General features: G+C 38.2%; 3 protein-coding genes and 3 non-coding genes across 6 annotated transcripts; 5 read left to right on the forward strand and 1 right to left on the reverse strand.

The window, feature by feature from the left end:
• The first annotated feature begins 2,483 nt into the window (after positions 1–2,483).
• On the forward strand, positions 2,484–7,160 carry LOC137727933 (phytochrome E-like). Its single transcript, XM_068466800.1, has 4 exons — positions 2,484–4,788; positions 4,947–5,754; positions 5,883–6,176; positions 6,316–7,160. Exons 1-4 carry the CDS (start codon positions 2,733–2,735, stop codon positions 6,563–6,565), a joined length of 3,408 nt encoding a protein of 1,135 aa, XP_068322901.1. The 5' UTR covers positions 2,484–2,732; the 3' UTR covers positions 6,566–7,160.
• Positions 6,942–12,834, reverse strand: LOC137727934 (protein MEI2-like 3). The gene is made up of 13 exons (XM_068466801.1): positions 12,581–12,834; positions 11,729–11,771; positions 11,498–11,641; positions 10,947–11,416; positions 10,257–10,415; positions 10,032–10,148; positions 9,771–9,922; positions 9,523–9,614; positions 8,452–9,403; positions 8,282–8,366; positions 8,116–8,184; positions 7,731–7,910; positions 6,942–7,584 (listed from the first exon to the last, which is right to left on the reverse strand). Exons 2-13 carry the CDS (start codon positions 11,757–11,759, stop codon positions 7,462–7,464), a joined length of 2,574 nt encoding a protein of 857 aa, XP_068322902.1. The 5' UTR covers positions 11,760–11,771; positions 12,581–12,834; the 3' UTR covers positions 6,942–7,461.
• Positions 12,835–18,646: 5,812 nt separating this feature from the next.
• LOC137729489 (large ribosomal subunit protein eL32z-like) lies at positions 18,647–20,824 on the forward strand. The gene is made up of 4 exons (XM_068468449.1): positions 18,647–18,748; positions 18,922–19,024; positions 20,176–20,357; positions 20,461–20,824. Exons 2-4 carry the CDS (start codon positions 18,935–18,937, stop codon positions 20,588–20,590), a joined length of 402 nt encoding a protein of 133 aa, XP_068324550.1. The 5' UTR covers positions 18,647–18,748; positions 18,922–18,934; the 3' UTR covers positions 20,591–20,824.
• On the forward strand, positions 19,113–19,198 carry LOC137730399 (small nucleolar RNA U31b). Its single transcript, XR_011068158.1, has one exon. It is a non-coding gene; the product is annotated as a small nucleolar RNA U31b (small nucleolar RNA).
• Positions 19,603–19,679, forward strand: LOC137730383 (small nucleolar RNA Z195/SNORD33/SNORD32 family). Its single transcript, XR_011068143.1, has one exon. It is a non-coding gene; the product is annotated as a small nucleolar RNA Z195/SNORD33/SNORD32 family (small nucleolar RNA).
• Positions 19,772–19,854, forward strand: LOC137730384 (small nucleolar RNA Z196/R39/R59 family). Its single transcript, XR_011068144.1, has one exon. It is a non-coding gene; the product is annotated as a small nucleolar RNA Z196/R39/R59 family (small nucleolar RNA).
• Positions 20,825–25,488: the final 4,664 nt, after the last annotated feature.

The raw sequence follows: 25,488 nt of genomic DNA on the forward strand, positions 1-25,488 counted from the left end.
GCACCCTTCAATAAAGATCTTTCTTGCCAACTAGCTTGTATGGCATGTTCTTGGAGTTAGATTTCTGTGGTTGTGAAGCATATGTTGGCCACATGTTGATTTTGCTTTTCAAATCACGTCATTTTCCATTTGATTGGATTTAACGCACGAAGGATTGATTATTATTTCCTACACCACTTATCGGTTCATAAAGTAAACCGTATTTAGTTTGAGACTAGTAATTTTTATAAAGAGTAATACTAGGTAATTTAAGTTTTAAAACTAAATTTATTAAACTGAAGAGAGCTACTAGACTCACTTCATTATCTTATTTTTCCACACACGTTATAATCTCATCCACCTTAAAAAGTTAAAAAGTTAAAAAATTAAAATGCTATTTTCTCACCCACTATTATTCCCAAAATAACCTTTAATATATACATACATATGAAATTATAAAATTGTCTCTTGAAAAATATAACAAATAATATGTAAATGAAAACCACGAAGGTCTGCAAATTCAAATGGAAACGACAAAGGTATCCAAATTTAAAAGAATTCGACAACAACAAATTTAAAAATACGATGGACAAATTCAAATGACCTACACACAAATTATTCTTCTACCTTTTCAATAGAAACATAATCTTTTATGTGACATCCCACATCACCCAGGGGAGTGATCCTTATATGTATATTCTCATCCCTACTTAGCACGAGGCCTTTTGGGAGCTCACTGGCTTCGGGTTTCGTAGGAACTCCGAAATTAAGCGAGAAGGGGGCTAGAGCAATCCCATGATGGGTGACCCACTGGGAAGTTGCTTGTGAGTTCCCAAAAACAAAACTGTGAGGGAATGGTAAGCCCAAAGCGGACAATATCGTGTTACGGTGGTGGAGCGGGCCCGGGATGTCGTCCCGCCTGGGCGGGGATGTGACAATTTGGTATCAGAGCCTAACCCTGGCCGTGGTGTGCCGACGAGGACGTCGGGCCCCTAAGGGGGGTGGATTGTGACATCCCACATCACCCAGGGGAGTGATCCTTATATGTATATTCTCATCCCTACTTAGCACGAGGCCTTTTGGGAGCTCACTGGCTTCGGGTTCCGTAGGAACTCCGAAGTTAAGTGAGAAGGGGGCTAGAGCAATCCCATGATGGGTGACCCACTGGGAAGTTGCTCGTGAGTTCCCAAAAACAAAACCGTGAGGGAATGGTAAGCCCAAAGCGGACAATATCGTGCTACGGTGGTGGAGCGGGCCTGGGAAGTGATTCGCCCCGGGCCGGGATGTGACATTTTACCTCTTCTTTAGAAGTGTGATCTTTCACTTGTTCAATGAAAAAGTCATCTTCTAAGTCCATTGCTATTTTTTAACTTTCTCTGAATGAAAGGAGATGAAAATATGAGTTAGGGTTTAAGGTAGACAAATCGTCTCCCATGCGCAACCTTTTTAAACAAAAAAAAAAAAAAAAAAATTAAGCAAAACAAGATAATTAATGTGCTTATCAGTCTTTTTGTAAATGGACAAATTTGTAGTTAAAAAATTCATTAAAAGGTTAGTGGGAAGATAAGATATTGGGATGAGAATAACATCACTCTAACTGAATAATCAATTACACTGTGAAGATATATATAGGCTTTGGCTATTTACATAGATACTCTTAACTACCTTAGCTAATCTCTTAACTACCCTAACTAATCACAACAATTAACAAAACTAATTACATTTAGTTTTAACAAACTATTTACATTTAGTTTTAACAAACTATTTAACGGTAACAGAAATAGATGACTTGTCATTCTCCCTCATAGGAGGTAGCGGTTGTCCATGCATGCATGCATGCATGTCCATACACAAAAATATATTATTTGTGGTGAATACTATTCCTAGAAATTTGATTCGTCACTTTATGTCACTTTCCCAATATTTTTCTTTCTATTTCTATGATGTCTTGTGCCATTTGAGAAAACTTTTTGGTAGACGTAGAACAATCTGACCACGACATTTAAAATACGTATCTTCACTTTAAAAAGTTTACAAGCCAGAAATGCTTAATTTCTTAATTATTCGAATCGAATATCGTTTAATCATTTAAGCTGTATCAAATAAATCAACAATTATCAATGAATATGCTATTTTAGTACCCACAATTTTTCAATGAATATGCTATTGGTACCTACTCATTTTGATTTATTTGAAGTATCTGAATGACTAAACTTTTTTCCTTACGAATAATTTTTTCCAAATAAAAATTAAGAGATTAAACAAGTTATAAATTTTATATAAAATACATCACAAGTAAGTAGATGAATAAACTACGGAATCCCAAAGTTTACCGTTACTTGAAAGAAAACAGAATTTTCCGTTTTATGGTTCTTTTCTCTCTCTTCTTTTTAAAATTTTATTTATTTATATTCACATATGTGGTGACGCGTCGTACAATTTGCATGGCGGAAAATGCAGGAAGAGAGAGAGAGAGAGAGAGAGAGAGAAGAAGTGGACTGTAGAGCCGGAAAACATGTGATTCGGAACCATTAACCAGATACGCTTAATCGAGGGGATAATTCCAAACCGCGAAAACGATGACAGAGAAAGTAGATATGTGTAAGTTCCAGGCAGAAGAACACTACAGAAGCACCGAGTACAGAACTGGCCATGCCACTTTTAACCCTGCTCCTGCTTTTCCAACCTCCATAAAAATCACTTCCCTTTAAAAGCACTTCTCCTCCTTCTCCTTCTTCCGAAAAGCGCTCCAAATGGAGCTTGGCAAAAGCAGCGACGGAACACGCGCCGCCGCATTCTCCTCCTCCTCCGCCACGAGCAACATGAAACCCATCCCCGCGGCCGCCAAACCGGACAGGTCAATCGCTCACTACAGAGAGGACGCCAACCTCTTGGCCGAGTACGAGCAATCTGCCGTCTCCGGTACGTCCTTCCACTACACAAGGTCAGTGCTTTTTCCTCCGGATTCTGTTCCCGAGGAGCAAATCGTTGCCTACCTTTCGAGAATCCAAAGGGGTTCTCTCGTCCAATCCTTTGGCTGTATGCTTGCAATTAAAGAACCCACTTTTCGAATTATCGGTTTTAGTGAGAATTGCTTTGAATTGCTGGGTCTGGATAAATCGGGAAGTGTTTTCGGGTCAAATGAGTTAAAGGGTTTGATTGGGATTGACTGTAGAACTCTGTTTACTCCTTCTTCCGCGGCTTCTTTGGCGAAAGCTGCTGCTTCGAGGGAGATTTCGCTGTTAAACCCGGTTTGGGTGTATTCTAAGAGCACCCAGAAGGCATTTTATGCTATTTTGCATAGAATTGATGTGGGGATTGTGATTGATTTGGAGCCTGCTAGGTCTGGTGATCCTGCATTGTCACTTGCAGGAGCTGTGCAGTCTCAGAAACTCGCGGTTCGCGCAATTTCTAGGCTTCAGTCTCTCCCTGGAGGGGATATTGGCGTGTTGTGCGATACTGTTGTGGAGGATGTTCAGAAGCTTACTGGATATGACAGAGTTATGGTTTATAAGTTCCATGACGATGATCACGGTGAGGTTGTGTCTGAAATCAGAAGGTCGGATTTGGAGTCTTATTTGGGTTTGCATTATCCTGCCACGGATATCCCCCAAGCTGCCCGTTTCTTGTTCAAGCAGAATCACGTGCGTATGATCTGCGATTGCAATGTGAATCCGGTTAAAGTCATTCAAAGTGAAGAACTAAAGCAGCCTTTGTGCTTGGTCAATTCAACCCTCCGGTCTCCACATGGCTGCCACAGACAGTACATGGCGAATATGGGCTCGATTGCCTCACTGGTGATGGCGGTTATCATCAATGGTAATGATGGTAATGATTCAACAAAGCTTTGGGGGTTGGTGGTGTGCCACCACACTTCCCCCCGCTATGTCCCTTTCCCTCTTCGCTATGCTTGTCAGTTTCTTATGCAGGCATTTGGGCTGCAAATCTACATGGAGCTTCAATTGGCTTCGCAGTTGGCTGAGAAAAAGATTCTCAGAACACAAACCTTGCTTTGTGACATGCTCCTCCGGGACTCCCCATCTGGTATTGTGACCCAATCTCCGAGTATAATGGATCTCGTGAAGTGTGACGGAGCTGCATTGTACTATGGCGGGACATGTTGGTTGATGGGGGTAACTCCAACCGAATCACAGGTTAAAGATATAGCAGAGTGGCTGCTAAAAAATCATGGGGATTCCACAGGTCTGAGTACTGATAGTTTGGCGGAAACTGGTTACCCTAGTGCACCTTTACTGGGCAATGCAGTTTGTGGTATGGCTACCGCAAGAGTCAGTTCAAAAGATTTCTTGTTTTGGTTCAGGTCGCACACGGCAGCGGAAGTCAAATGGGGAGGAGCTAAGCATCATCCAGAGCATAAGGATGACGGTGGAAAGATGCACCCGAGATCATCATTTAAAGCTTTTATTGAAATAGTAAAAAGTAGAAGTTTGCCTTGGGAGGTCTCTGAGATTAATGCCATCCACTCTTTACAGCTCATAATGAGAGACTCGTTTCAGGATATCGAGGAAACTGGTTCGAAGGCAGTACAACAGAGTGATGCTGAGATGCAGTTGCAGGAGATAGATGAACTCAGTTCCGCGGCATGTGAAATGGTTAAATTGATCGAGACAGCTTCAGTTCCGATTTTTGGGGTTGATTCGGATGGTCTCATCAATGGATGGAATGCAAAAATAGCTGAGTTGACAGGACTACAAGATAGCGAAGCTATGGGCAAGTCCCTTGTTGACGAAATTGTTTATGAGGACTCGCGAGAAGCGGTTGAAAATCTTTTACGTAGAGCGTTACAAGGTAAATCTTTTATTGCAGTTATGAAGTACCATCGTTGAGGACTTTAAAGTAACTCAAATGGAATTTAGTGTTGAAATTTTCATGCTTCGTGTTCTCTCGCATGCGTCTTTATAATTTTCCCAAATGGTATGCTCGTTGTTAACTTCTGTACTATCCAGGTGAGGAGGACAAGAACATTGAGTTAAAATTGAGAAATTTTGGGCTTCCACAACATAAGTCGGTTGTCTATATTGTGGCCAACACTTGCACGAGTAGGAGTCCTGCAAAGGATGTTGTCGGTGTATGCTTCGTGGGTCAGGATATTACTTGTGAAAAGGTTGTTATGGATAAATTCATCCGCTTGCAAGGGGATTACAAGGCCATCATACAGAGTCTTAACCCCTTGATTCCACCGATATTTGCATCTGATGAGAAAGCATGTTGCTCAGAATGGAATGCAGCCATGGAAAATCTGACAGGTTGGACTCGAGAAGACGTTATTGGTAAAACGCTTATTGGGGAAATCTTTGGAGGTTTCTGTCAACTGAAGGGTCAAGATACGCTGACTAAGTTTATGATTATGTTGTACCAAGGAATCAGTGGTAAAGAGATTGAGAAGTTTCCGTTCGGATTTTTTGATAGAAAGGGTAATTTTGTTGAGGTGCTCTTAACTGCTAGCAAGAGGACTGATGGAGGTGGGAATATAATCGGTTGTTTTTGTTTCTTGCAAATTTTTTTGCGTGACATGCAGCCGGCCTTGGAAGGACACAGACAAGAGGATATAGAATACTTTTCGAAACTTAAGCAATTAACATACATGCGGCAAGAGATGAAAAACCCTTTGAATGGCATTCGGTTTACCCACAGACTCCTTGAAAGTACAACTATTTCAGAAAATCAGAAGCAGTTTCTTGACACTAGCGATGCATGTGAAAGACAAATCATGGTGATCATCGAGGATATGGATGTGAGAAGCAGAGCCGAAGGGTGAGTATTCTTAGTTGGTTCATGATATGCGTAAGTTAAATGTTGTAACCTTATTTGTAGCGTTTTGTTTCTATAGTAACTGATGAATTTGTGTGACAACGCTTTGGATCTTATTCGGGTTAATGCAGTAGCGCGAAGCTGAACATGGAAGAATTTATGTTGGGAAATGTTTTGGATGTCATCATTTGCCAATCAATGCTCTCGCTGAGGGAAAAGAACTTGCAGCTCTTTCATGAGATTCCAGAAGAGATCAAATCACTATCTTTGCAAGGCGATCAAATCCGGCTTCAGTTGGTTTTGTCAGATTTCTGGCTCAATGTGGTGAATCATGCACCTTCCCCAAATGGATGGGTCGAAATAAAAATTTCACCTGGTCTAAAGTTAATACAGGACGACAACAATGATATCCGTCTCCAGATCAGGTACCTCAAACCTAGCTAGATTCTAAGTTCTACCATGCACAACTACTAAATTTGGCATCAGTTCTACTTGTCCTCGATTAAAGGTTATAACCGAAGCGTTAAGCTCTAAACCCTATTTTTCATCTCTTTGTGGATGTAGAATGACACACCCTGGCCAAGGCCTTCCGGCGGTGCTCATCCAGGATATGTTCGAGGGTGGAAACAGATGGACGACACCAGAAGGGTTCGGGCTAAATCTGTCCCGGAAACTTCTGAATAGAATGAATGGTAAGGTGCAGTATGTTAGAGAGCACAATAAATGTTACTTTGTCGTTGACATCAAACTTAAGATGAAGAAAGAGAGGCAGAGGCTGCCTGTGTCTGAAGCTGATATGAGCACAACGACTTGAATTTCATCAGAGTATGTGTTTACTGAGTCTCCGTCTACTAATAATTGTATTTTACCATGTTGAAAACAAAATGAATAATATCATGTATTATGTGTACAAATCTTCAAGTGATATTTGAGTGCACTTGTTCTATTTCAAGAGGAAAATTAATTGGAGTTTCGAAGACGGGATTCAAACTTAGGTGTAAGGGGCCGAGTGCCATGCCCTGATCAACTAGTATAACGCACATTTGCAGAAGTTGATCTTGTTCCATATTGGAAAACGATTTGCATGCACTCAAATTCACCTTCTACACACCCCTGATTATTTTTGTCCGCGTGATTTGTTCAATCCAAAAGTAAAAAATAAGCATCGATGTGCACAGGAGACAAAAGGGTGCGTAAAAATCACTTCGCTTCCCGTTTCAAGATTCAAAATACACATCTCAACAACTCCCAACAAATTGATACCGCCAAAAAGAAGCATGTTTTTTTTCCACCACTATACAATTTTGTACCCCAAGTCAAATAACCATCCCTCCCTCAAAACACATTTACTCATATCCCTATATGAACATCATATTTGCAGACTACTAGTCCACACCCCAAAAGTCACACAACAAAAATTGAGCTCAAAATATCAGAACCTGCACAACTGACGACAAACGCATACGGCAGCTGGGAGAATTGGATTCGCCGACAAGCATTTATCGCTCTCTTATCCGGCCGCTAACTGCAGATGAAACAAAACGCTGCTGGGTGTTTCACGTCAAACTCTCTAGAAGATACTGCTAAACAAAAGAAGCTCTGCATCGCATCCTTCAACGACTCCTACTTTTATATACTAGATAATGTATATGATAGTTGGAAACCACAGCCACCACCAAATTCGGCCGTGACATCTTCTTTAATACACTGTTAACTCTTATCTGGCTTCTCATCAAAGCCACGGTCTGGGCTTCCTGACGAATCAGAGTCTGACTCTTTTTCCCGACTGACCTGGATGTTCAAATTGTTGGAAGGAAGATGTTCGTGGATGATCTACACAGAAGAAATGCACAAGATCCGATCAAATATGTTTTCAAATGTATGGAACGTCAAAACAACTCTAGTTTCATAAAGCAAATAACTGAAGAAATGCAAGCACATTAGTCATTACAAGTTTCATGAAGTGTGTACTGTACTACCTGATCACCAGCCTCAGAACCTTCTGAGTGAAAGAGTATCGGGCGACAGCGTTTGTCTTCATTCATTAGGCTTGAATTTTGAAAGTGGGCCACAAGAGCCGCCTTCCCTTGGATTCGAGCATAAGCCAAGGAGGCAACTTTCTCACTATTGAACTTCTCCCACTTCTTTCCATTAAATGCCTGTCGTATTAGAAAGAAACGTATATTAACAACATATCCTGCTCCTTTCTATACCATGCCGGTACCATTTCAGTTTCTAAAGAGAAGGCTCAAATTGACAGTACGCAACTCACCGTTCAATGAATACAATGATGTATAAATAACACAAAGAATTTAACATAAAATCCAAAACAGCGAAAGACCAAAAAGAAAAAGAAAAAAGCACCTCATAAAATGGGATGATGTGTGAAGGAGACAGCATATTGATAAATGCATAGCCCACATTGCATTTGTTCTGCACATAAGAGTAATATCACTCAAGGGAGAATTGTAGGGGAATATAAATATTATCGAAGAAAAAGTGTCGCAACATACTCTTTAAGTAAAAGTACCTTAAAATCAATTGGCAGATAGAGAAAATCAAAAGTACCCCCGTGATTTTCATCTATTGCAGCAAGTAACATTTTCGAGGTGTACCTAATAGACAAGAAGAATATGAAAAACATGATAACGGCCGTCAAATATGATAAATATAAGAAATTATTATAAAAGTCGGTCATACTTGTTTGGAATATTTTTTATCATTAAAGTTGTTCGATTATCTTCCCCGGAGAGAATCTTATCCAAATCAAGCTGAAACTGTTTCTTGCCATCAATCTGGGTCCCATTATTATCCATTCGTCTGCTCCTCCCACGCTCAATCAAACCATCTATGCTTGTAGGTGGCAGTCCTGCGTACGGGCCATTACCTAAAAACACAGGGCTAAGCTTCGGTGAGCCCACCATTTTAAAGCTACCTTCAGACATGTTTCCTGGTAAGGATATGCCACCATTTCTAGAAGGACGAGCACCCACGTTAAACATAAAATTTCCACGACTGGGTCCCAAACTCATGCCTCCATAGGCAGCAGGACCCAAAAAAGATGTTTCTGGTGACTCTGGGAAGTAATTAAAGCGCCTGTCTAAAGGAACACCAGATGGGGCAGATCCAACATGATGATGATGATGGTGATGATGGGAAGAGCTGAGCAAAGGGCCATTATGACCTGAGAATGGAAAGGCATGGCCCTTCCCATTGGATGTAAGTTGATGTCCCACTGATTGTCGATGCCAAGCTGAAGAGTTGGTGTTTTCTGAATAAGGAGTTGGACTCCCCCAAAGAAATTGAGGGCCTGATAAAGTTTCCACATGAGATCCACTTGAGGTTGAAGGATTGAACGAGGGCATGGCTCCTTGGAAATGGGTTGAGTTCTCTGGAAATGAGTGTGATTGTTGAAATGCAGATCCGTGGTCTGAGTTTGTACTGGAAAATATATGATCAACATGACTCCCCCTTCCATGGTTATTGCCAATGGGTGCAACCTTCACATTGTTTGATATCTGGGGATGCAGAATTGACGCTAATCCAGGCAAATGGTTGCTGTTTGTTGGACTCGTAGTCCCGAAACCAGGAGATTTACTAATACTTTGCACAGGACTATGTTCCATTGGCTTGTTAAACTGTACCCAGTTACCTGTCAAGAATGTTGAATTGACCTCATTTTGTAAGAAAAATGCAATACCAGAAAATATTTATTTGTTGAAGCCATTATATGTTCACCGGTGATAAAATTAATCTCAAACGAGAAGTTACCCGGTGGAGAGATTGTTATCGGGGAACCCACTGGATGTCGATAACTCTGAGATTCATCTTGTTCAGGGTCTTGATTCAGTTGAAGCATCAAGCTAAAAGGTAGAGGATACAATCAATTAAAGACACCAACAGTTGGATCAAACTTCAAACACAATTAAACAAACCAAAATCCAAGAAACCGAAAAGAAACAACATCACCATTAATAATCACAAAGCAAGAAATCAAAACATTTATATTGTCTACTTACTTTCGACGAGCTCCACCAGGTCGACTGGGTTCAAGCTTTATGCGTTTACCGGCTATGTCACTCCTATTTAACGACTTAAGGGCTGCTTCTGCAGCTCTAACATCATAAAACTCAATAAATTTATGATGCCTCTTGTGTGGTGTTTCCCTTATCTGCTTTATACAATGAACACCAGAAAGAAATGTTAACCGCTTCATACTTTCAAAAGTAAATAAACACAAAGCAAGAAGTAGAGGGGGTGAAGCAAGATACAATCATCACCTCTTTCACCTCGCCATAAGCCCCAAATATATGACGGAGGTCTTCATTTGAAACTGATGGATCCAAATTGAAAACTACCAAAGTTCCTTGATTAATATCCTTCTCTGATGGATTATCCTGATGTTGCATGAGAAAGAATGCAAATATTGTAATTTATATATATTTTTACATATTTAAAATGAGCGTCAAAGAACAACTAACTCAGTATTAGAAAGTTGTTTTGACCTTTGGAATTGAGAAGTGAATATCAAGCTTCCTCCGCCGCAGAGGCTTGTTTTGTAATGTGCGCATAGCAGTTCGAGCAGCACGAATATCATAATATGATATCATCACAAATCCCCTATGTTTACATGCAGTGTACAGCGTTCTAATATCCCCGTATTGCTACAAAAGAGATTAATGAAAACACACATTAAAAGCTGGGTTGTCCAAAATGAACAGTGCCAGATGTTGCATCACATTTATTATTTAAACAACTGTGTTCTGAGATTCACATGCACAATGCCCTATGAGTAAGAGGCGAAACCTGTCTACGCACAAGCAGCACAAAAGGTAAAGAACTTATACATCCAATATGAAAAATAAAAACTGGTGGCTAGTCATTAAGCAGAATAACTGAAATGGAACCAAATCATTAGAAATGAAATGAAAAAAAAAAAAAAAAAAAGATGAGTGATGGGTACTACTATCCTTTTATACACGGGAAGACGTGCCAGAAAACGTCTACTTAAGATCATTCAAAAACAAATTAATGTGTTGCTCTCATTTGCAGTTTAAAATCAGGATGTGCATCTTATGCTCAGTTGAGAGAGTAATATAATCCATTACAATTTCTGGAGAGGGGATTAGAAATCCGAACAAAGGATATGGGTATTACTGGTACGAAAACAAGGAGCTTTGCCCTAATTAAATTACCTCAAAAAGCGTCCTCAGTTCTGAATCCTCAACATTACTATTGATATTTCGCACAAACAATGTTCTGGAAGGATGCTCTCCATATGGATGTTCTCCAGCAACAGCTCCCACGCCATTTGGAAGGGCAAATTGAGCCATCCCGTTCCCAGTAGCACCGTCAGCTAAACTTACTTTTGACATGCCAATTCTCAGGCTCTCCTGTGCATCAGTTTCCAATTCCATGCCGCCTCCACTACCAAAGAGATCATAATCTTCCAAGTCTTCCAGTGAACCAGGCAACCCACTGAGGTCAAGATCATCTGCTATGCCAGCTAACAGCACCTCCTCATCGCCAGGAAGCAAGTTTCCAAGCGCATGAGTTTCAATATCTTCAAGCGGATCGTTACCCTCCGAATTTTGGTGGAGTTTATTTAAGCCAGACGAAAGATCATCAATAGATTGACAGCCTTGGTCAGTACCATTCACGTTCACTGCACGAAATGCAAAAATACATGAGGCATTCCCTACTAAATGTGAATTCTGAAAATCATGACACAATAGCTCACACGTACACTTTGGATGTGGAAGAACAGGTAATGAACTTGAAAAGAGGGTAGCATCACTGGAGGCGTTGTGGGCACCAGATCCAGATAAAATGCCCCATCCTCCTCTACCCACTTCTTTAGGAATACCCACCATTGGAACCTCGGTTGGGCCTACAAGACAAGTTAACAGACATGTCAATCAGGACACGAACTGCATATAGTCCACACCTAATACAATATATGATTTAGAAAAATTACCAGAAGATGAAAAGTTCAAAGACTGATTCATTGCATCCGGATCCTGCTTATAGTTAACAAAAGTAAGAGTAAGAAAAATATGATATATTGTATGTATAAATATCAAATCTTTCTCCCATTTTAAGCAAAATAGTAAATTTCTTAAGGCCACACAAAGGTGCAAGAATCAAATATAGTTTAAATCCTATTCCTAAAAAATCCAGGAGACCTTTCCATTTAAGCTGAACTGTATTTACCCCCTTAACACCAAGTGTATAGAATTGGCAACAGAAAAAAAACAACTTCCATCTAAGCACTATGATTGCCAGGTTCAAGAAATCAAAAACATCTCGACATAGAAATACATCGAATTACGACTTAGGAAAGGATTTAACACCATATTGTTCAGAGGGTGGATGTCCATTTCCCAACAAGTAGGACAATTTACGGCCAGAGATAAACGCACCCGGCTTATACCCATAGATATAAACAGCAATTTATATGGCATCAAAGACCCGTACTTTTATAGACTACATTAAAGGTTTAAAAAGATTCAAAAATAAAATAAAATCTCAGAAATGCGTATCAGTCTAAGCTCCCAAGTTCTTCGTGTGGAGTTCTCTGCTCCTTTTTGGGTATGGACTATTTAGCCAAGTAGGCATAAAAATACCAAAAAAACTCAACCATTTATGCAATTTGGTCAAATTTTATACAGTTTCCAGCAAACCCCAATTACTCAAAATTTAAAAAGGAACCCAAGAAATGATTGAAGCAATATTATACACAAGTTATGCAAGTCCAAGAAACCCATTTGATCAAACTAACCAGCTAAAAATAAACAAAATTACAATCAAAATTTGGATTAAAAACTACCAGAACAGCTACAGAGGCAAGGCCAAACCCTAGAGCTTCGAAGTGCAGAGACGATCAGAGAGAAAGGAGCAGTCTTTCTTCCTTCCCCACTGCTGCTGCCACTTTCTCTCTCTAAAAACCAACTGGAAATTGTAGAAAGAGAGAGAGGGAGAGTGATGATGATTGGATGAAAGAAGTGTAAAAAAAAAAAATTGAAAAAGTTGCAGAGAATGATTGAGATTGAGAGAGGGAGAATGGGTTTGGGTCTGGATTTTGGGTTGTGAGGAAAGGGGGTGGGTGGTTTCAACTTTCAAGAGGTATTTAAATTGAATTTTTGGTAATCCAACGACATTAATCCTTTTTTATTGATTAATTTAATTTTGTTTTAAATTAAAAATTAAAACAAAATAAAAAGCAGAAAAAAACAAAAGAGGGAAAATTACTATTTGGTTTGATGCTTATCCACCGTATGATTGTCATAATAAAGTTTTGGGAATCTTTAATTTTGTTGAGCAATGAGGAAGGTAAATTTTTTAATTATGGATAAAGGAAAAGATGAAAAGTGGATAACAATCAGCCATGTCATCATGATATCCTTGGATCTTTAATCACAAATTTAATAGTGAAAAAGGGCTTGTAGATCACTTAGTATAACTCTAACATATATTCATCCGTCGGTGGCTAATCTAACATCTATCGTTCGACTAAAAAAAAAAAAATTATTGTCACTTAGTATAATGGTATTGATATGTAACCGTAAGTAAGTGGTCTTAAGTTTGAATCTCGTAAATAACTCGTGAATGACGAATTCGATACCTAAATATTATGATTAGCACATGTGTGTGGTTTAGCTCATCCCTCCCCTTTTATTATATATATAGTCCTTGTATTAAAAAAAACCTTTTATCCTTACACGTGAGATCATTCTATCTCCCTCGATAGTGTTGTTGCCTTTTGCATCTAAGTTCAAGTCATCAAGTTGAGTTCTCAGCCCAATCTTTTTTTTCATTTTATTAACAATATTTGAGTGTCGAGAGAAAACATGTGGTTTTAACCAACTTGACTGTACCCAAATTAATTGAACATGAATGTATAAATAAGTTGGTGGTTTTTATTTTTGGATAGTGTTATTCACACATCTATTTTTACTTCTCACACACTCTGTTAATTTTTTACTATTAATCTTTTTTAATTTATTCGATTTGACAGTTGAAAATTGAGAAAGGTGTATAAGAAATAAAAACGTGTGTTCCACCTTTTCTTTTCTTTTCTTGATTGTTGAGAGAAAGAGTGGGAAATGGGTCGCTCGCTCAAAGAAAAATGCAAGAGTTTTCAACTTTGAAGTAATGTAGGAATATTCCACTTGTTATCCAATCACTAGTTGATTAATGGACCTTTTGCTTTGCACAACATATTCCTTCTCATACCTAACTTTCCCATAATCTAAGGGTAGTGATATTTTCGCACTCTTTTTACCTCTCACACATCTTTTTTAATTTTTTTTGTCCATTGATATTCTTCAATTCATTCGACTTGACGGCCAGAAATTGAGAAATGTGTGTGAATGATAAAAATGGGTGTATGAATAGTGTCACCCTAATCTAAACTCTTCAAACTTGGTCTAATTACAAAATGATGATTTGTCCAAATTAGTTTCTGACCATGATTCATGAACAAAAAATCTGATTTATACATGACCTAAAAGAGAATGGAGTTTATTATTGCGAGGCGAAATTTGTTGCTGATGTTTTTACGATGGTTGGACAAAGTTCTTTATGCTCGTTGTTACTTGTTGTCTCTTATTGTGTAATATCGCATACCTTGCCGTTGAGACTGTTTTTCTTTTTTATTTTCTCAAGAGGCATTTTCGTTTTAATTTTCGGTTTTCTTATTTAAAATTAAAAAAAAAAAAAACATTGTTTGTCTCATGACCTAAAATCTAGAGAGAGAAAGAGAGAGGGTGCGACTGAGAGATGAAGAAAGGCTTGAGGAATTCTACGATTTGAATGTCTTTTGCCTTTATTTACAACAATAAGGTGAGGTAAATAACTTGCTCTCTAAATAATACAAAGTCAAATAGGAAAGATCTTATAAATTCCGAAGGATTTCTAATTTATCTCCACTTAGAATTTACACAATCACACAATGTGAAATACTAATTACAACAGTTTGATTTTATTTTTAATTTTGCTGACTAAAAAGAAAATAACATGTTTCCTTCTAGGGTTGATGCAACTTAATTTCTTAAAAAGCATACAATTTGTTTTGCCAAAACAAGAAGTTGAGCAAATCATGGCAGCATGAGTTTTGAGTACACACGTTTGATGGTTTTAAAAGGAAACTTTCCTTGAAAGGATACGTATTTAGAAAAAGTTAACTTTAAATTTTCCCATGATGTCTCTTGACTCAAAGCCTAAAGACACTCTTTGGTTCCAAGATGAACACAAAGAAAGCGATCGTGCACTTACTTGCAATCCAAGCATAAATTAATTAGGGTTTGATAGAGCCCCATTCATTCTCCTAATCCTTCCTTTTTTGCTTGGACATTTTCCTAATCTTTTTTAGGGGGGTGTGTTCAATTGGGATTTTGAGGGATTTTAATTCTTTTAATGAATCTAAGGATATTCAATCAGAAATTTAAATGATTCTCTGAAATTCAATGTGTATTCAATCAAGATTTTAAGATAATTTATTAAAATCCTTAGAAATCCGGATGTATTCAATTAAGATTTTAAAGAAGTTTATAACATTCCAAGTGTATTCAATTAGAATTTGATTTTAAAGAATTTGACAAAGTTGAGCAATTAGAGGAAATTGGAGAGATTTTGTAGTGTATTTTAAGCATCTACAAATCTCACCTCTCCCCAAGAGATTTTGAGGGAATTGAATCAAAATTTTATATGAATGGTCATCCAGCTAGAGCTTAACCTAGAAACCTTGATCCCACTTAGTTGAATGACAATGATAAGGGCTTGCAAAACTAAGTAGGGCCTTTTGAATTGAATCTTAAGTAGTCTACCAGTGGTGCAAAGTGTCGAATAAAATGAAGAAAATCAAAAGGCCAAAATTAATAAAAAAGTGTGGGAGGTTAAAAAAAAAGTGTAAATAGCACTACCTAAAACCAATAGTCATCCCTTATTTTCTTTGTCTCTCTCAAGTGGTGCCATGAAAAGTAACTGGATCCCCTCTGAACCCAAGGGAACTGAGACCAAAGATCAAATGATTCAGACCATTAAAATTTGATCAAACGGCTACAATTATTAGAACTTTTAAAGAGGCCCCCTGTTTGTAGCTGTTTGATCAAATTTCAATGGTCCGAATTATTTGATCCTGGGCTTAATTCCTTTGAGTTTGGAGAGGATCCGGTTCCCCATGAAAATAGGGGGACTGTTTGATTGATTCATGTCAAAAATTACTTCATGTACGCAAGTTTCAAAGTACTAAGTGACATAATACAATTGTTGAAATTTTTTATTTTAAAATTTTCAACTAATTATATTATTATTTAGTGTAACTGACCGTACTTCCGACGTTCTGAAAAATCTCCGATGTCGGGAGAAGGGGTCCCATTCAAGTTTCAAGTGATGACCGACTGTTCTCAACTTCCTGTCGACACCTTCTCGACATCGACGTAGAAAGTTGGGTTGGGGCGCACATAGGCGTGTGTGGGGTGAGGGGAGCTTTTGTCGCCTAGTCCATCTCCCCCGTCACCACCGCGAGTTCACACGTACTTCTTGCTTGGAGGAGGGAGATATTTTGCTTCTATGTACTTGGACGCATCCGTAGGACGGGGCACTTAAAAGGAAAATGCTCCATTCTCCATATCAATTCGGTTCCGTCTTTAGTCTTTCACACACTTTTATTTGATATTGGTCGTTAATTTCATTTAAGTTATTAATTTAATGATACAAAAAAGACATGCATGTGAAAGTTAAATTGGATGTGAAAATCATCTGCTTATATGTTAAGGGGATGTTTGATAATAATGTGAATTTTCAGTTTCCAATTTTGAATTATAACTTTGAAAAAATAAGTGGAAATAAAAGGATAAAATTGAAAACGAAATAGTATCAAACGGCGGTAAGATATTAGACTATCTCCAACCTAAGGAAGGCCCTTTGGCCCTCCAAGAAATTAATATTTTAATGAACAATGCATGATCATATTTCTTACCATCTCCAACCGATGACCAAAGGGCTATAGGGCTCGTTTTAGCCATGTCACAAAAAACCATCTCCAACTGAGGGCCAATAGGCTATAGTATGGAATGTGAAGAATTGAAATAAAATGAGCTAAGATAGTATGAAATGATGAGAAATATATGAGAAATGGTGTAAGAAAAAAATTAGAAAAAAAGAAAAAAGAAAAAAGGGCTGGGCAAATGGAAAAGAACAAAAAAAGAAAAATAAAAGTGGGCTAGCTGGTTGGCCCTTTTTTGTCCTGTGGTGCCCACGAGCCCTTTGGCCTAGCCCTCGGTTGGAGACGGTTTTCGGGCTATTTTCGATCTTCTGACCCTCTAGACCCTTTGGTTGGAGATGGTCTTAAATTATCTTAAGGGGAGCTACAAGAATTAATTGTTGATATTCTCTATGTATAGACACAAAAGAGATAAAAAATATGCAACTCCCTTTACAAGCATAAATTTTTCGGTATGCCAGAAACAAGGTTCTATACACAAGTGTGAATTTTTTTTTTTTTAATTTTTAAATATCCAACTACTTATGTTATGATACTTATGGTATCAAGTCGTATTTCTAATACACTAAAAAATTTCTGCTTGTGAGACATAAATCTAATGAAAGGTACAGACACACTCTCATAACAGATGAAGCCCAAAAGCATAATATCAAACAAATGACGGCCCATTGGGTCATACCAATTGAGCGTGGAACTGTGGCCTTGCAAGGCCGTTCACTTTATTTTTCAAAAAATATTAAACAATTAATTAATTTTCTTTGGAAAATCAATTATTAAGAAAATATAAGGGCGTTATTAACACAAATATAAAAATACAAGTAAAAATCAAGCCCGTTATCTTCGTGTCAAAACTCAGAGCTTTGTAGCTTATCGCGAGCTCTATGAGAGTGCCAAAAAATGCAGAGAGCTTTCTTCAATTCTCTGCTCTTCCAATCCACTTCCGACTCTTCCCCCGTCCCTCTCACAGACTCATCGTATATGTCATGTTATGTTCGGATAAATATATACTAGCCGATGAGCACATACTTTGTGTGTGTGAACAATTTTATTTTATTTTTTGTCTTATTTATTTATTAAGGAATGTGATTAGTTTAAATTTTTTTAAAAAGAGTATGAAAAAATAATGGTGGGACAATTTCTCTTACTAAGTGCATATTTTATCTTAATATTACATAATTACTGTTTTTTGTCCTCCTTATGTAAATATTGTGTATCAAAAGTGAGGTAAAATAGGAAAAATAAGGATATGATTGTCATTTAAAAAAAAAAAGGATAAAATAGGGATATGATTGTTATTTTGTCAAAAGGTACAAAATTACTATCTTACCCTCCTCATGTCAATATTGTGTATTGAAAAGTAAGGACAAAATTGAAAAAAAATGGAAAAAAAGTTTACAATGGCTGTTCTCGTAATAGAATAGAAGATTATGTTTTGATGCAGAGGAGAGAGCACAGTGCTCTAGTTAATTTGGCTAGCCCATACGGTCATGTTTATGTGAATAAATATATATTTACTTACAAGTTATAAAATTCTCATTTAGAGCTTGTTTGGATGTGCTTTTAAAATGACTAAAAGCGTTGGTGAAAATATTTTTGAAACCAATCCTTAGTAAAAATGCAAGTAAATCCTAGAAAAGTACTTAAAGTGTTTTTGAAACCTAAAAATATTTTATCTAAAAGCGATCTCAGCCATTTTAAAAGCACATCCCAACGAGCCCTTATGCAGTACTTAATGTATTTTTGAAACTCAAATCAATTTTCCCAAAAACTCTTTCATCATTTTGACAGAGTAGTAGGCTTAGGCCCAGTTTTCAAACCCAGATCGTTTAACCAGGGTTATGTTAACCCAATAGCACCAAATTTCAGTCCACCTCCCAAGTCACAAAACCCTAGAAACCCTAATAGCTTCCACTCTTCGCTTATAAAACCAACGTCCCCAGTTTTTCAATCCGCAGCTCGGCAGCTCGGCAGCTCAGCAAAACCCTACACACTGTAAGCCTCTCTCCTCTCTCTCTCTCTCTCTCTCTCTCTCTCTCTCTCTCTCTCTCTCTCTCCTCTCTCTCCGCCGCTCTCGTTTAGGTTTACAGATCTGTCCTGTATATATCTCATTTGAATCCCATTAGGGTTTAACTAATACAATTTTAATCTGTTGTTTGGATTTGCAGGAGTTAAGTGAAAATGGCGGTGCCGTTGCTGAAGAAATCGATCGTGAAGAAGCGGGTCAAGCATTTCAAGAGGCCCCAGAGCGACCGCAAGGCCTCCGTCAAGGTATAACACCAATATAATCCTTCGTCCCCATTTTATTTTTCTGATTTTTTTTGAATATTTGTTTTGTGTTAGTGTCGATTTATGTGGAGAAAATGATGATACTGTTGTCGCCCCAGTCTTACTTGCATTTTACAATGGATGCAAGATGGTGATAGACATACTTATATCTGATTCCATTCTGTCATGTATTTAGTTGGGTAATTCATTTATTTTTTGTATAGATTTATATATCCATTTAATTGGTTTTCTAAAATTTCAATCCAAACATATGGAACAATGGTTTTTTGCGGTGTCGAAGCGGTATTATGTTTACCATTTCGTTATTTGAACTTGGTTTTTGATGGATATGAGGATAGCTATTAGGACCTGTATTACTTGCGTCTTAAGGTGCAATGGGGTGAATCAGTGATCGACTGTCTGATCATTTTAAGCTATTAAAATCTGGGTTTTTACCATTTGATTGGTTTTTTGTGGGTAATATTTGGAATTTGTTTCGGTCAATTTCACTCTGTTTTATCTTTTTATTTTGAATTTACTTGTTTGTTCAACAAAAGGGTTTCAGTTTTTTGGGATATGCAGCAAGAAGTGATGATTTGTACCCATCTATTCTGCAATTTGAATGATGAATACTTACATGCACTACCATCTGATCTACGTTGCATTCCCATTTTCGTCTACCATTTCAGTAATTTATTTTGTTTGCTTAGGATTAATAACTTTTCAGTTGTATCTTTTTGGAAGTTAGTCTGCAATCTGTGATGCGAATGTTTAACGTTAATGATATTCTGTGATTAGTAAGTTAAAATCACCATCTTTCGACTGAGATTGCAGTTTGAACGATTAGTTCATTCTCATTTGTGATTTCTTGCTCCTGTTGTGTCTAATATGTGGTCGTCTGTGTGAATACGTATTGCCCATGGTATCTGATGTCCAGATTTATTATCTGTGGCTGGACATTTCGTTTAACAGGGCGTACATAGAAGTTTACAGGTCTTTGCGACACAGTTAGCTTTGATTCTCAACAGCTTTCTGTTACTTTAACCCTGCAAACATTTACTTTGTGCTACATTGTTTATTAGTCTCTTATTTTTCTTGCCGTGGTGTAAATTACTCTGACTTGTCATCATGTTCATCAACTTTTTATTTGACAGCCCAGCTGGAGAAGACCAAAGGGTATTGATTCTCGTGTTAGAAGGAAGTTCAAGGGATGTGTTCTCATGCCCAACATTGGATATGGGTCAGACAAGAAGACCCGTCATTATCTTCCCAATCATTTCAAGAAGTTTGTTGTGCACAACGTCAAGGAGCTCGAACTGCTGATGATGCACAATAGGTATACTGAAGACCTTTGTTTTGTGCTTCTTTAGTTTCTGATTTTGTTTTCACGTAACATTTCTAATTTGCATAGTTTTTTCTTTTCACCTCATCTTAATCAGGACCTACTGCGCCGAGATTGCACACAATGTGTCGACAAGGAAGAGGAAAGAAATAGTTGAGAGAGCCGCCCAGCTTGACGTTGTTGTTACGAACAAGTTGGCCAGGTTGCGCAGCCAGGAAGATGAATGAGCCTCGTATCTACATTTTGTAGTGAGAATTATTTTTTTGAAATTATAACGAGTTGTAATCCATACTTTGAACACGCCGACCATCGGATTTTTTCTGGTAGAATGTTAGGGCGGAGTGTCATTTGAAATTCAAGATCTTCGTATTTCATCGGGCATCGAAGTTGAAGTCACTCGTTGCTGTACAAAGTACAAATAAACTTGCGATGGTCGATGCTAAATTGACATGGACAATGTTGCTAAATCTTGAATGCCATGGCGCTGATAATGTTCCTTAATTTGGATGCGAGTTTTTGCCCTGCACCCAAGTTTTACTTGTAAAATGGTTGAAAGTACTTTTAAATAAAATGTTTTGGGTTTCGAACACCTTTCAAGTAGATTTAGGATTCATTTATATTTTTATTAAGAATTGGTACCAAAAATATTTTCATCAAAATTCTTTCAGCTATTTTAAATATATATATATATATATATATATATATACATATATATACATGTGTGTGTACATACACAGAGGGTTATCTTGATCTAGATGGTGGTTTCTTTATTGTAGTTCTTCCGATAATGTTTGTAGATTTTGTATTTTTTTCTGCCGTTGTGTAAAACTTCTTAGTTATGCATGTGTCATTGCTAGATAATGGCAACAATATTAGCTAATGACTACAAAAACAACAATTCTTTAGTTCCCGGGTTGGGCACCTACATTACATTTGGTTTATGCTGCATTTTCTAAGCCTAGCAAACATCTAATTTCAAGTGTTAAGACATTAAAAATATCTGCTCCCATGGAACTGTTTATCTCCCATCCTTCCCCCATCAAACCCTTTCTCTCTTATCTTTGCCAAAATTTGCTCCTACAAGGGCTTGTTTGACTAGGTGTTCTACAAGATGTCCATCTTGTGGGCGGAGGGCTATCAGTCTTCGGGTCTCGTCCTACACCCAAGTCTTGGCTCACTTCATCGGTGCCCTCACTTTGTGGCCTCATTGTTACTGTCATCCATAAGCATTTGCTATGGCTCACTTCATCGGTGCCCTCACTTTGTGGCCTCATTGTTACTGACGGTGGCACTTGGTGGAGATGAGTTTAGGATTGAGATTGAGACTAAGACTGGTAAAGGTCCTCGTTCAAGACCACCACCTCCATCATCAGGTCCCTGCTGCCTTCCTCCTTATAGAAGTTGATTGCTTGAGGCTTTGTACATGGCGGTGGGCGTGGTAGTGAAATATATAAAATTTAATTGCTTGAGATTTTTCCGAGAAGTACATGGCGCCGGGTGTGGAAATGAAAAACCACCTCCCTCATCAGGTCCCTGTTGCCTTCCTCCTGCCTTCCTCCTTATATAAGTCGATTGCTTAAGGCTTTGTACATGGCGGTGGGCGTGGTAGTGAAATATATAAAATTTGATTGCTTGAGGTTTTTCCGAGAAGTACATGGCGGCGGGTGTGGAAATGAAATTTCGGGTTTGCTAAGAAAAAGGTGTTTGAGAGAGAGTGAGCCTGAGAGAGTGTATGTTCGATTCAGAGAGATATTGGTTGGTAATGCTTGGTATGTTGAAAGCAGAAAACGAGACGTGCAATGAACACTTTATTGATAATTAATCTAGATATAACCTAAAAATAATTCATCCCGTCATTCTTTGGTTTCCTCCCCCGCCTAATTTCCTAATTCTTATTAGCATGATCATAATATTGTTTATGACCATCATCTAATCCTGGTCAAAGCATCGAACTTTCTGAAGTTTGCCATCATTTATTTTGCTCTCTTACCTCTCCTCTCATTCATCAATTAGTTGAGTAAATTTATTGTCTGTTTGGGGTTTTGACTGTTAGGCTTATCTTTTTTTCATGAACCTAACTCACACTTATTTTCTCAACAAAACAGGATCATATTGTTGGTGTTTCTTAAAAAAAAGAAAAGAAAATAGATTAACTTTTTTTTTTTTGGATTTAAGAACCATTTTCTTCTTTCCAATCAAATTTTCATCTCTTATAAGAACCATATGAATTTGTGATCGGGGTCTTATTTTCAGTACCAACTCGAACTCTCACAAAGAGTATGACTCGTCACAAACACATTCTTACAAGCGCTCTTTGTGACAGTTCGTTGTGTGAGTCTGAACTCTCACAAAAGAGTGAGATTCGTTATAAACAGTGAGATTCGTTATAAACAGTGAGTTTCACACTCTCATGTGAAAGTCCATTACGAGACTTTGGCAAAAGGATTATTAATCGTGCTTCGAGGGCACACTTGTTGAAGCTCGAAACAGTGCTCCTAGCGCTTAAATTTGCAAGTCCACACTTTGTTCTTTGTTCTTTAAGCTTTGTTAATTTACTACATGATGATTAATCAGATGATATTGAAGCCACAAAACGAGACCTCTTCGCGTAAAATTTGTGAAAAATGTCAATTGATCCATAGGCGGAAAGTACTGGTTTGGTATTGAGGTGCTTTTATAAAAAGTGGGTATAAAAAAAAGCTGAGCTCAAAAAACTGTTTGGCAAACACTTAAAAACAGTTTATTTTCACAGTTTTGAGTGAAAAAAAAGCTTAAAACGTAAAGTAGCAAAAGTTTATTCTCACAGCACAGCAGAAGAAGTTTTTTTTCAAAGCACAGTAATACCAAACCAGCCCTATGTCTCCAAACTCATCTTCAAAGAAGCCGAAAAATCTTATTAACAAACAACGTTGTTCAAAAAAAGGCTAAACACTTCGTTGATCAACTTACAATGTCTTGATCTTGTTTGGTTTGTTCTTCTTTCTACTGTCAGCCTTCACATTTCCAGCCAAAACCACAGCAGCTACGGTCCCAGCACACGCCGCCAATGCCACCACAGGCAGAGCCCACTTTGTCTTCCACCATCCACTCGCCACCTTCTTCTTTCCCACCAGCTCCTCACTCTTCTTTCTCTTCAGCTCCTCCATTGCCGTCTTCAGTGCCAGTGACTCGCTCATCTTCCACTCCATCTCTCTCTCCTGCGCTTCCATTTCCTCTTTCATTACTTGCAAATCAAGCAACCCAACCGTGCTCCTCTCTATCATCGAATCCAGCATTTCAATTTCCGCAAGCAGTTTAGAAACCCCCTTCTCGCTTTTATTGTCATCTCCTCTCTCGGGCATTATGTCGAACACCTTCTCTTCAACATCAGCTTCGAGTTCTTCCGGGTTGTCGAAGTCTGTGACTTTCGCGTTATCGTCTTCGAGGACCAAATTGAAGTCTTTGGTTTCGATTTCAGGAGCTGCCTCGGTGTGGTGGTTCTCCGTCGCATGATGATCGGCGCGGTCGATGGTAGCGCGGCTCGCCATTGACAATCTCCGCTACGAGAACTCAAATTTCAATTATATAACCACTCTCAGAACGATCCCGTTTGGTTCTGAAAGCAAATATCAATTTTGCTATTTAATTCTCCTTTCTTTTTTTTGGCTCCTCCAATTTTTCTAAATTATTTATGCGATCTTGTAACAATATTTCCCAAAAGTAGAGATTTATAAGGTAAAATTGTTTGTTTAGGCTATTATCATGTTTGGAACAAAACAACAAGGAAAGATCCGGCCAAACCTGTCTCAAAATTCACACAAACAATTTTTTTTTTAAATACAAAATTAACAAGGCAAAAGTCGTTAATTAAACTCCCGTATTGATTGAGTCTCATTAGCAATTTGCGGTCAAAATCTAAATTTTTCTTAGTCTTTCGTCAAATAATCACATGCGAGTCTCACGTGGAAATATTAGAGTCATCCTTTCAAACCAAATTAAGAAACCTAAAACATTTGTGGCAATAATTCGGTACGTCTTAGGGTTTAACTGAAATTGAATTTGACAAAAACTGAGAGGGTTGAACGAGGTTGGAGGGTGAAGCTAAGCTGTTGACTGAAAATCCATGTCAATGGCTGGGAGAAGAGGTGAAGGAGAACAACAACAACAACAACAACAACAACAAAGTTTTTTTTCACTAAGTTGGGTCGCTATATGAATCATAGAATGCAATTGTGCTCGGTTTTGTGTCATGTCTTCCGTTAGATCTAGGTACTAAGTCTTTTCTTAGAGTCTATTCCAAAGTCTTCCTCTACCCCTTCGGCCCTGGACCTCTGTCCCGTAGTCACATCTTCTAACTGGAACGTCAGTAGGCCTTTGTTGCACATGTCTAAACCACTGTAGTCGATTGTCTCTCATCTTTCGTTCAATTTCGGCCACTCCTACTTTACCTCGGATATCCTCATCCTAATCTTATCCTTTCTCATGTGCCCACACATCCAATGAAGCATCCTCATCTCCGCTATACCCATTTTATGTACATGTTGATACTTCACTGTCCAACATTTCGTGTCATACAGCATCGCCAGCCTTATTGCCGTCCTATAAAATTTTTCCTTGAGCTTCAGTGACATACAACGGCCACACAACATGCCGGATGCACTCTATTTGAAGGAGAAGTCGTGCCTAATTTCTTAAGCATGGCTGCTTTCACTTTCAGTTGAAACCTTAATATTTCAGCCTCTATTTACAGAATGACAGTCGAATTACAACAGACATGTGCAATAGCGTTTTAAAATTCATACAGCTGTCATTCCTTAGTAGGATAAGGCTTTGTTATGGTCGAAAATGTAACCAACTTCCTTCGATCTTCCTTCTAACCGATCCAGTTTCTGATAAATTTGCTCACTAAGTAACCCAACTGCAACCATGTTGTTTTCCAGTTCTAGAATGTCTCATCTTCTCTCGAATTCTCGAGACATCACTCCATCTATTTGCAGAAGCATATAAATTAGACAGTAAAACATAAACAGCACTGCAATGCGGGTCAAAATCTTCAATGCGTCTTGCAGCTCTTTCAGCCACATCAAAATTGCAATGCATCGTGCAAGCGCTAAGTAAAGTTAGCCATACCTTCTTGTTTGCTTGC

This window comes from Pyrus communis, chromosome 3 (assembly GCF_963583255.1).
Source record: "Pyrus communis chromosome 3, drPyrComm1.1, whole genome shotgun sequence".
Classification (NCBI taxonomy): Eukaryota; Viridiplantae; Streptophyta; class Magnoliopsida; order Rosales; family Rosaceae; genus Pyrus; species Pyrus communis.

Excerpts from the sequence above, each read along its gene's own strand:
- LOC137727933 (XM_068466800.1), top strand. The coding sequence starts at position 2,733 with ATGGAGCTTGGCAAAAGCAGCGACGGAACACGCGCCGCCGCATTCTCC. Across the intron at positions 4,789-4,946 it reads TTTACGTAGAGCGTTACAAG|GTGAGGAGGACAAGAACATT; the intron begins GTAAATCTTTTA and ends TGTACTATCCAG. Across the intron at positions 6,177-6,315 it reads GATATCCGTCTCCAGATCAG|AATGACACACCCTGGCCAAG; the intron begins GTACCTCAAACC and ends TTGTGGATGTAG.
- LOC137727934 (XM_068466801.1), bottom strand. The coding sequence starts at position 11,759 with ATGAATCAGTCTTTGAACTTTTCATCTTCTG. Across the intron at positions 11,642-11,728 it reads TTTGAACTTTTCATCTTCTG|GCCCAACCGAGGTTCCAATG; the intron begins GTAATTTTTCTA and ends CTTGTCTTGTAG. Across the intron at positions 9,404-9,522 it reads GATAACAATCTCTCCACCGG|GTAACTGGGTACAGTTTAAC; the intron begins GTAACTTCTCGT and ends CATTCTTGACAG.
- LOC137729489 (XM_068468449.1), top strand. The coding sequence starts at position 18,935 with ATGGCGGTGCCGTTGCTGAAGAAATCGATCGTGAAGAAGCGGGTCAAG. Across the intron at positions 19,025-20,175 it reads ACCGCAAGGCCTCCGTCAAG|CCCAGCTGGAGAAGACCAAA; the intron begins GTATAACACCAA and ends TTTATTTGACAG. Across the intron at positions 20,358-20,460 it reads CTGCTGATGATGCACAATAG|GACCTACTGCGCCGAGATTG; the intron begins GTATACTGAAGA and ends CATCTTAATCAG.